Consider the following 11,548-nt stretch of genomic DNA (forward strand, 5'->3'; position numbering starts at 1 on the left):
ACAGAATTTATTCTTTCCAGATATCAATGTGCAAATCTGAGTTTGGTTGATGTGAATGAAATTATCTAAGGCATTTCTTCAAAATTCCATTATCCAGGAAGTACAAGCTGTAGCCACTTGCAAAACTTCCTAATTAATTTAAGACTGCATTAATAAAGTCCCTGCCAGTCAGCACAGTCACACAATTAAATATGTATGCTGTGACATGCACGGCAGGTGACTGCATGCAGCCATGGCTGCTGACCCACATCCCCTCCAAGAGCCTGAAGTAAATAACAGCAGACATTTCACAGCAGCACAATGTGGCCTGAGTAACAGGCACTTCAGTTACACATGATGTGGCATACCACACATTTAAAATAGCACACAGCTTCAAAGGTTAAAAATAACTGCAAAATTAAGAAACTGCTACCTTTTTTACAATTGTTTCAACATTTCTTAAAGTTAAACTGAGCAGTTTGACAAATCCTTGAAGGGAGATCGGCTGCAACCACCCACTTCATCATTGCATAATGATAGGTGATAACATGGACTTAACTTTCTTTTAAAATGTATGAGGTATATATAATCTACTTTATGTATTATTTATTTTTGTAGTTACCTCTGGTCTTGGCTGAGAATCAATAAGTAATAAAAAAATATTTCACATTTTCAATTTCTCTATGTATAAAAATCAATATAAAACTATATATTTCATTCTTACCTTGTGTTATCAGCCTGTAATGGATGGGCTAACATTTTAAGAGTACTCCAAAATGAATGATTTTGCAGGAACCTCAGCTGCTCAGTGTGACAGATAACAGTGATACTTGCTGGTCATAACGCTTTTAATCACAAAGGACCTTCAGGTATCTCAGACACCATCTGCATAGATCAAACTCTAAACCACAGCCATCTCTAGACTCAGAGGAAGCCAAAAGCAAGTAATCACTGCCCTGAACAGCAGCAGAGACTCAGAAACCACCCCAGCTGCATGTGCGAGATGAACAAATGAAATAAATTTAAATTTAAAGGAAAACCTGATTAAGTTCCATCTTTAGTAAGGACAGGATGATATAATTAAAACATAAATGAACTTTAACTTGTGATTTCTGCAGGAACACATTCAGGATGTTGCTCATGAGCCTCATGGCCTTCGTGTTCACCCAAATATTCCCAGTTTCAATGGGGAAAAGTAAAACTCAAGAAAACAACAAAGAGCCTCTAAGAAAATGGCTACAACATTCTCTGCAGATCACAAAAACTACCCTAGTTCTGGGAATCAGATTCAAAATTGAGAGATTAAGTCAGGAGGACACAGAATATGACAAGACTCACCTGAGAGGAGCTGCTCTATCAGGAGGGGATGACTCTTATGGTAGGTTAAAGGATCCATCCTCCTCCTACTCTCAAAACGTATCTCCACACTGGACTATTGTACCTCCCCAAATGAAATCCTTACTAATGCACAAAAGAGGGAAGATTTAAGAGGTCTTAATCTGAGATTCAGGTAAACAGTTCTTTTCAAGAAGTTAAAATATACATTAACTTTTAGTCATGCTTAACAGCCACTAAAATGATCAAGAGGCATCTCTTCTCATTAAAAGAGAAAACACCTACATTCCAAACAACAAAACTTCCACTGATTTATGTCTTTTTTCCCAATGGGGCCCAGCTTGCAGACTTTACCTCCTTATAGGCGTTATCCCAGAATATGTAATTAGACAACTCCAAGTTCAGACATTTGCATATCACAACGCATTTCCCACAGATATCCTGGCTTCACTTTGACACCAGGCCTGGTTAAACCAACTCCTTGTGGTGCCCGAATTGTTTGCCATGTACTCACTCTCTTTCCGCACATCAGCGAGCGCTGCGTGAAGCTCCTCTTTAAACACAACTGCTTCCTTGGCAATTTTTTCTCCCTTGTCCAATAGATTCCAAGTGGCTTCCTCCACAGAAGCAAGTAAGACACGAGCTCTTTTGGAACGGCCCTTTTTCTTACTAGAAGGATTCTGTGGACAGTTCACTAATGTTGTAACCTACATTTAAAAGAAACAAAAGAGACAATAATGGTTTAAGTTCTACAAGTGAATTTATATTCTTATTAAAATAAAAAAAACAATTATGAATAAGCAAAGAGATTCCCTCTGCTTTAGAGATAGACAGGCAAGCTCAGCATAAATAGCAAGAACGGGCAAAAGTACTGAATTCGATCTAATGCAATTTTACTCAGTATGCATCATCTTTGTGTTCCTCCTTCTGTAGGATCAAAGCAAAGTTAACAGAAATGTCACTACTGTGTTCTATTATCCCGATGCCAACTCCTGCCACTGCTTGTTTTAAAACCTACTCATAATAAAACAAAAAAATCCCAGCACTATCTGAGGAGGCTTCAGCAAGGCAGGAATCATGGACCCATTAAGGTAGGACAAGACCTCCAAAAGCATCAAGTCCAGCTAACAAGCTAACATTGCCAAGTGCACCCCTAAACCCAAAAACACCACATCCACGTGCTTTCTGCATGCTTCCAGGGAGGGTGACTCCACCGTGTCCCTCGGCAGCCTGTTCCAACACTTGACACTCCTTCAGGGAAAGAAAGTTTCTTAACATCCAATCTAAACTTTCCTTGGTGCAACCTGTGGCCATTTCCTCCTCTCCTAGCACTCATTACCTGGGACAAGAGACCACCCAGCCACAGCCTCCTGTCAGGGAGTTGTGGAGAGCCAGAAGGGTCCCTGAGCCTCCTCTTCTCCAGGCTGAGCCCTCTCAGCTGCTCCTCCTAAGACCTGTGCTCCAGCCCTTTCCCCAGCTCCTTGGCCCTCCCCTGGACAGGCTCCAGCACCTCGATGTGTTGCAGTGTTGTTGTGAGGGTCCCCAGGATGAGGTGAGAGATGAGAATTGACTCCAAGTCCTCAGAAGGCTGATTTATTGTTATGTTATGTTATATGAAAATGACATAGTGAAACTATACTAAAGAAAGAGAAAAGAGACATCAGAAGGCTAGAAAAGAATGAATAATAAAAACCCGTGACTGACCAGAGTCCCGACACAGCTGGGCTGGGATTGGTTATTAAGTAAAAACAATTCACGTGGAACCAATCAAAGATGCACCTGCTGGCAAGCAACCTCCAAACCACATTCCAAGCCATGAGAAAATTATTGTTTACATTTCTTTTCTGAGGCTTCTCAGAAGAAAAATCCTGGCAGAGGGATTTTTCAGAAAATATGGTGACATCGATGTCCTTCTTGTCATGAGGGGCCCAAGACTGAACACAGGACTCAAGGTGTGGCCTCACCATTGCACAATCACTGCTCTGGTCCTGCTGGCCACGCCATTTCTGATACAAGCCAGGCTCCCACAGGCCTCCTTGGCCACCTGCCTCGTGGTCAGCTGCTATCAGCCAGCACCCACAGGTTCTCTCTCCCCAGAAGTGCTGGGTCTTCCCATACCTCCAACGTAAGACTTGCAAGGTATCCCAGAACAAATACCCAAAATGAGTACAAACACTTTCACAATGCTTTCTCTTCTTACCAAAGGGGCATCCCTGTGGCCAGAGCTCAGCACCTCCAAATTCTTCAGGATGCTCTCAACATTAATATTGCACATCAATTTGCCCAGAATTTATATTTACTGCAGCTTAGACCAAATTTTATTTTTACCAATGCATTTCAACACCCATAAAGAATTTGTTTTTATAGACCATCCCACTCCACATTCCTATCATCCGAATACAGCCTCCACACTCCAAGAGAATGTTTCTGAAAGACTATTCTCTAAGGCATTGCTTGAGCTGCAACACTAAGGAAAGACTCCAAAAACATTTTTCTTAAGTGTTGTACAGATATTTTAAAGCACACCTTATTTTCATAAAGTTCACTGATCCTTTTTAATGCTCCTGTTCCCTGTGCCAGAACATGGGCAGTGCAGTGCTACATGTGCCTCAGCTCACCTTCAGATCTCGTCCATGAATTCATGCACTTGAGTGCTTCTCATGAATCATTACTTGTAAACGTGACTCACAAATATCCTGTGGGAAACATTTCTACAAACACATCTACAAACACAAAAGCCCTGACCCCTGCACCATTCATGCAATTTAGGGGGAAAAAGGACCATCTACTTGACATCAACTGCTCTGGCATGCCACAAGGGAGAGAACAACATAAATAACTCTGGCTCCCATTGTTAAAGAAGGCTTGGATATTTTTCTGACTCTGGCTCAAAGGAAGAAAATGGAATTATTTATTGCACATAAATCAGCCAGCTGGTAGAGAATGCACTGGGAATAAAAATCTTTATCTTTTATTTTTACAAACATTTCAATGTCAGTTTTAGAACATTTAAGACAGTTTCAGTGTCCATATTTTTAAGAATGAGTTACAGATTACAGGCTAATACTTCCAATAAGAAAGACATAAAACACCATCAAAAATTACAAGCAGCCCAAAAAAAATCTATAAAATAGAAGGGTTTTTTAAATTTTAAGTATTTAATCACTATTTCACTAGAAAATAATGTATTCTACTTCGCAGATTTTTACTGCAGTTTTTTTAATGTTAAATATCATTCTATATACTGTTCACTGATATGTTGAGGAGGCAGGGAAATAAAACAAATGAAAAAGTATAAAAAAATAATTATTCCTGCAGGTGAAAACTCTTGACTGTAAGACCCTGCATCTTCAGCATCACTCTCAGGAAATACTGGAGGCAGCAGCTGATCTCAAGTACAAGTCAAAATTTGTTAGATAGCTCCTTGCACATAGAGATTATGGAAAACAGAAAAACTACTCTCAATTCTCTAACACAGAACCCCAACAAGGAATGTAAAAACTTTATACAATCCTACCCAGAAAGAACTGAAGCACAGACTAACACAGTGTGCCATTGTTACCCTGCACAGCAGATCCCCGGCCTAGCTCTGGTGGGAACAACACAGTTGTGCTAAAGGCACAAGGAGTCTCTAAGCCTCCACATTTACAGAGCTGAATCGTGCCACTGCTGCCTGTTATTGCCATTAGTTATTAGGCTGAAGGGGTGGGGTTTGTTGTGGGGTCATGGTTATGCCTAATACTAAGTTTCTAGGAAACTCTGAGACAATCTCTTAATGCTGCAGTAGTTCAGGAAGCAACATCTTGATACTTTGAGTATCATAATATTTGGTTCACCTTTATTTTAATATAAAAAGTATTTTTAAGCATCAATCATAAAACATTCTTTTTTGTTAACAATGTAGTTCAGCGTAACTCAATGTCAATCCCTAGACATTTAGGAAAACCAAGACATGAACTCTGATCTGATGACAACAGCAGAACCCCTGTCCACTGTTTCAAATCCAGTGTATTTGTATTATATACAAATAAACCCTGGCCAGTCCCACCCAGTGAGCAGAAGGTAAACTCAGCATATGTAGAACTAAAGCCAACAGTGTGTGCTTTCCCTGTGAGCACACGTCTGTGGCGTGGATGACAGGTGAGAACACAATCCTTTCAACTTGCCTGTTTTTCATCAGTGATCCAAGGGACTCCAAAATGCAGGGATTCTTCTACACATTGTGTCACCTGAACCACGCTAACTTTGACAACTACCTTTTTTGATGTGCCAGATGCACTGATTGAGAACTAGACTGAGAAGCCTTCCTTTCAACATCCTCAAAACACCTGGAATACAATAACAGAGGGAAACACGCAGGGCAATTTAGGGACAGTGTTTTATTCCAAGGAGAGAGAAGTTGCCAACTCAGAGAGGGTTTTACACAAAACAGCTGCTATACTATTTTCAGAGTTTCAAAGTAATCAGCACAGGGAAGAGGGTCAATTCAGCAAGTGATCTGCAGCTATTTCCACAACGACTTCCTAGGTACCTCCCAGGCTGGCTCTGCCTCAATTTTTTCCTGTATTGATGCTGTTAATCTAAGGACTGCCTTATGCCACTGAGCATAACTGGCTAGGACAGACTTCAGAGAATCTCAAGCATTTCCATTGTTTCTTTCCTGCCACAGCATTACAAGACTATTAAATATATAAATTACAACAGAAATCTCAAAACAAAGTTAAATTGCATTCCAAGCAGCAGTTGCTAAAGTGAATCTGGCAAGAACATCATTTTTATCTGTGACTGGTCTGATTCTCTTTCTAATCACAGACTAATTTTCATTTATTATCTTTCCAGCCTTTCAATCACCCTTCATTGAGTATGAGCTTTAATCCCTGTTCTTATACTTCTAACTTTTTTTTTTTGAAGGATCCACTCAAAACATAAGTTTTCCTTCCACAGGTATGAAACAAAGAAAGCATTAGGCTTAAGAGAGGAAAAAGACAGTCAAAATACTCTCTTAGAGCCAGAGCATTTCCAGTTTGAACAGCCTCAAGCTTTTCAATGGTTGAGAAGAGCTGGGAGGGAAAAAAACCACAAAACTTAGATGGTTTCTTTGTTTAATTCTGGATCTGCACTTTCTTTGTTTTGTCAGGTTTCTTTGATCCTGCCAAACTCAAACCAAAATTTACTGTTCTTTACCTCCTCTAAGAACACCCACAGTGTTGCAGCTGCCTCAGCACAGTCTGACCTACTGGTCTATAGGAGGTTTTTAAATTCAGTCCATCAAGACATCTATTCTTACTACTTTGAAACTAATTTTGTAACCCATCCACATATCCTCGACAACTTCCACAAACCACTGACCTGTTAACTGAGGGTTTTTACACCATCAATAACATCCAGGTAAAAATAAATAAAGAAAGGGAGACAAAATGAGACAGAGGCAGCTCAGTTAATAGTAGCTGAAAATGAAGTCATGATAGAAAAGGTCACTTTCTGAGGAAAGTATCCTTCCAGGCAGGAAAAATGAGTAAGGGAAGAAAAGACAAAAAAAAAATAATTTGGGAGAGGCAAAGCTTCAAATGGGGAAAATACAACTTTATTTTTAAAGAATTACTTCACACATTGGAAAGCCATTTGCAGTGTATTCTACATTTAAGCATCTCCTGGATAACACTGTGTGAGAGACCAGCTAGAACAGGCAGCATTTACTAGGACAGACTGGGTGGCAAAGTTGGAAGTGACCAAATGAATGACCAAACCTGGAAGGCAGACCCCTGGAGAGCTCCTGAGCCAGAGTAAAGTGCAAGTGCAAAAGAGCTGTGGGTGTGACTTTCAGAATAATGTCTCTAGTCAAAAGTTCTTCAGCCTTATTCCCCTCCCTCTATGGTTATCCATCTTACCTTCTGCAACTCTAAAATACCTGAATTATCAGTGGTTCCAGTAATTTCTCCACTGTAAATGTCTGGATCTGCAGATTCCGGGGATCAATTTTCAGTTTAATGTTTGGCACTTTTGTTGACATTTCACCTGGGTACAAAACAAGAGAAGTGCAATAAGCCAATATTAACCATGACGACAAGCCTCATTGCCTTCTGTCAGAGCACAGAGACTGCCTATGTGAGTATAAACTTGTTTCATAACAGAGTCTGATCTCAAGAAATACAATCAACTTTTCCAATTCCCCATTTCTAAACTGTTAAAAAAATATACTGATACTTACATAAGTATCAGTACATTAACGGTAAAATCATAGACTTAAAGTACATATAACTCCTTATGTTCACTCACAGATTAACTGACCACATGTTAAAAAAAATACAAGGATAATTGAATTAGAATACCATTAAATAAAATGCTCTAGTAGTCCAGAAAGGATTTTTAAAGCAAAAACATGAAATTCCGTTACTGAATTTATCACAAAACAAAAACATTAATGCTATGTGCACAATATCTGTATCTTATGCCACGTGCCAAATTACAGGGGTTATATAATAAGCACCTTAAGAACAAAAATCATATAGAGCAGTCCTTAAAATTTCTGGAAATTAACAGCAGAAAAAGGAAAACATTTTGTTATTTTATACCCTGCATGAACAAATATTTTTTAAGTGTCAAGATAGATTAAGTTGAGAAAGCCTATTACTGAAGTCAATAAGATGGAAGTAAAGCCAAGTAAGGTCTTTAAAGTGAATAAATCATTCATTAGGAGCTTGATGCAGAATCTACTGATGTCAATTAATAGTTTCCACCAAGTTCACTGGGCCATGGCTCAGGCCATTAGCCTGAAATGTGTGTGTGTCAACAAAGAATTATAACTGCTTTAGCTGGATTGCAACCGATTATTGTCCCAAAATAAAAGACACTTTCAATTTTGCAGTAACTCAACTTCTTATAAAACGCAGCCTGGCAAAGCCTTTTTAGCCAATAAAGACTTCAAATACACAAATAATGGATATCTGTCCTTTTTAAGCAAGACTTATTACAACCACTGCTTCTGTATAATGAAGTAATAAGGTACTGCAATTGTGTAGGCTGAAGAGATATATTGTCACCTTCCAGTGAACCTAGCAGTGATTTAATAAAACACAGTAGGTTCTGGGTTCCTGTAGCAAATGGTGTAGAAATGGATCTGGAGAGGTATCCACATTTCACTTACAAGCAAAGATAATATGAGCAATAATTAAAGAATTAAGGTATAAAGCAATTTAGGGTTTTGCCACTCTTATTAAAGGTTACACAAGCGCCAGGTTTTTCTTTAATTACAAACTATACTAGCAGCAGAGCTAAGCTCACACAAATTCAGCTGCATCCAGGCAGGCAATAGCATATGGAACGAACTGATTTTGCAGTTTTAATTCTGAGCCAAAAGACAAAGAAACCTGGGATAAGACTGACCAGAAAAAAACACTTATCCTTCCACAGATATGAATGAAAAGAGAACTCTAGAAATGTCAAAGCAAATTAACGGCCCATATTTTACACATCTAACATTTAGATACTTTCAACAAGCACCAAGGAAACAAACTTTGAGACTCCCAAAACTGGAACTGCCAGCGGATGGATCTCTTTCTGTCCAACACTAACAAGTGGCTCTGAACCCGTGCTCACTGCACCACTGCCTGTCACTGCCACACGGGCAGTGAGCTCCAGCCCCGAAGCGCCGCTGCGGAACCCCCCGCCCCGCCCGCAGCGCTGCCAGCGCCGGCTCTGCCGGGCCCGGAGCTGCAGCTCGGAACGCGCGGCACAGAAGCTCCTGAGCCGCTTTCCTTGTGTCCACCCCTTAACCAAAAAGCCTTTTCATTCAACAAGATACTGCCCTCCAGCTTCACTGGGATTGCATCAAACCACACCATTACACACTCTGGGTAAGACTGATCATTTTCTGCCACCTATAATTCACTGATTTTCTAAATCTTTGGCCAATATTTCAACGAATCTGCTTTTTATTCACATTAGGAAAAATAATAAATCTTTATGATGGTGCTGGTTAGCAACCCTTATCTTCAATATTTTCACAAGTCTCCCAAAATATGGGCACTTACTGAAATCCATCACAAAGTTGCAAACAGATGGTATCCACAGCGCTGTGCATTTTTTCCTGGTCAGACACACATCAGTGACAAGGGGACAGGTAAAGTGGATGGGGACTGCATTTCGTGCTCCTACTGAGCCCTAAAGATGCCACAAGCTGACTCAGGTTATTTTTCTGCAGATACGCTCACACTTTAAACCTTGCAGTGGCTTCCCCACAATTCCTTGATTTCTATCAAGGGTGTCAGCACCTGCTTTACTCAAAATGGAGAAATTAAACCTTTTTGCTGCTTGCTCTCCATTCTCACAGCAGTATTTCCTCTGCTACATGCCATCTGCAACCATCAGGTCTTTTCTAAATTTTGGCAGATAAACATGTATGGTAATTAAAGTCAATTCCTGTTACTAAAGGACTACCATGCTCCAGAATCCCACCTTAGAGCACCCCCAAACTTGGGAAGTATTACAAATCCAACCCCATTTTTGCAGGTCAGAAACAATGTGAATCCATGTGTCATGACTTTCCCTGTTCTGGGTTGTTCTGTGGTTTTTGCTTGTTTGTTTGTTCCTTGCCCTTAGCATACGGTCTAACATCAGCAGTTTTATTCTTTGCTTGAGCCCTGAGTTCAAAAGCCAGTTAAGCCAATAATAGCTTTTAGCCTTGAGTCGGGCCCATAACGAGTCATCAGCTGAAAGTCAATTGCAAAAACTATTGTCTCTGAAAATTTCAATTATAATCTAAGATATAAATAACGCACTTAAGGGCTCACTTGCTGATTCCAGCAATATTTTTTAAGTAAAATTCTAATGCTTCCTGAAACTTCCTTTTGTTTCTAAAAAGATAGAAACAGTTTTGCAAGCCAATGCAGCGAAAACCACAAGATCTTCAATTATTTTGGTAATCTGACTACACATTTTTAGCTTACCAGGCTCTCCTTGCTGTGATATACCATATAGGCTAATCAATATTGGGTTCTTTAATTATTTCTTTTAACTAAGGCAAGGATAAGAGGTGATAGAAAGAAAAATAAACAGCCAGTAAAGATCATCCTGGGATTTTCTCTGGCATTTCCACTTACTAAGTGAACCTCTGTCCTTCTAGATCATATTCATTAAAATGACAAAACCTGATGTTTGCCTCAGGAAAAAAGTGAAAATCAACATTCCATCTTCCTTTTTTTTTTTAACGCATTTGTCTACTGCAGTACAACATCCCCCTAACTACAGCAGGGGCCCTAACTGTGAGATATTTTGGTAAAAGGCTGCATAACCTCACACTCAGTTAGATTAACCTCTACAGGAGGCAATCTCAGCCCTGTACACCAGCAGCTCTTACAACACTCAGGATGTTAAGCATGTGTTACAAGACACAGTTGTGTCCCAGAACAGCCAGAAAACCAACCACCTGCACACTCCTACCAAATGCTACCAACCTCAACATAATGAAAATTCTGTCTTTTCATCAGATGTCAAAACTATGGACTCTTTTGGTGTAGTAAGAAAAAGACGCTGGAAAAACAGCCAAAGTCTATATCCATCTGCAATGCAACGTGAACACAGCACCTGCAGCTTTTTTTAGAATCTATAAGTACACTGTATACAGACATAAACTACTAAGTGTCAGAAAGCAGAGCCAAAGACATTCTGCATAAATTAGAAATCCTTTACTTTAGAATCCATTTCCTGCTAGATTGTTAGAAAGCCAACAGTGCATCACTCACCTATGCTAGAAAACATATGGTCCAAATGCAGCACTAAAGCAACTGTCTATGTAATTTCCTTGTGTTAGGAACTTCAGTGCAAGTGCCCTGGCTCCCTATGGGGCTCCTGAGGCATCTGCAAGGCACTGCCTGACAAGCTCCCAGTGTATTTCAGGATGACTGACAGGACACAGCGGCTGCTGGAGGGCTGGCAGGGGGATGGGCATCCTTAAAGCTGTATAGTAGCACACGAGCCTGGCAAGAAAGTTTAGGGTTGAAAAGGTTTTCAACAATTAGATGGCACAAAGCATGAAATTACTTACACTTCCAGTGATTATTCTTGGAATTTCCAACACAGCAACCGTTTTGCCATGCATTCTGACTGTATGCCAACTTCAGTCTGGAGGCAATGACTCACTCTCAGACTCCTGAACTGGACAGCAAAGGGATTCATAAAGCTCTCACCCAGGAACTTGGCACCAAATTTGTTTTCTCTGTTGTTTTTTTTCTATTGT

At 40.0% G+C, this 11,548-nt stretch overlaps 1 protein-coding gene across 1 annotated transcript in view; it reads right to left on the reverse strand.

Moving 5' to 3' along the window:
- The window catches only part of CTNNA3 (catenin alpha 3), a 417,013-nt gene extending 405,855 nt beyond the window's left edge, over positions 1-11,158 (reverse strand). The window contains exons 1-3 of the mRNA XM_005428499.2: positions 11,055-11,158; positions 7,223-7,329; positions 1,829-2,021 (exon numbers count right to left, since the gene is read on the reverse strand). Of these exons, the coding sequence (XP_005428556.2) occupies positions 1,829-2,021; positions 7,223-7,329; positions 11,055-11,070 (316 nt within the window). The 5' untranslated portion in view covers positions 11,071-11,158. The remainder of the gene's footprint in view (positions 1-1,828; positions 2,022-7,222; positions 7,330-11,054) is intronic.
- Positions 11,159-11,548: the final 390 nt, after the last annotated feature.

Source organism: Geospiza fortis, unplaced genomic scaffold (genome assembly GCF_000277835.1).
Source record: "Geospiza fortis unplaced genomic scaffold, GeoFor_1.0 scaffold614, whole genome shotgun sequence".
Classification (NCBI taxonomy): Eukaryota; Metazoa; Chordata; class Aves; order Passeriformes; family Thraupidae; genus Geospiza; species Geospiza fortis.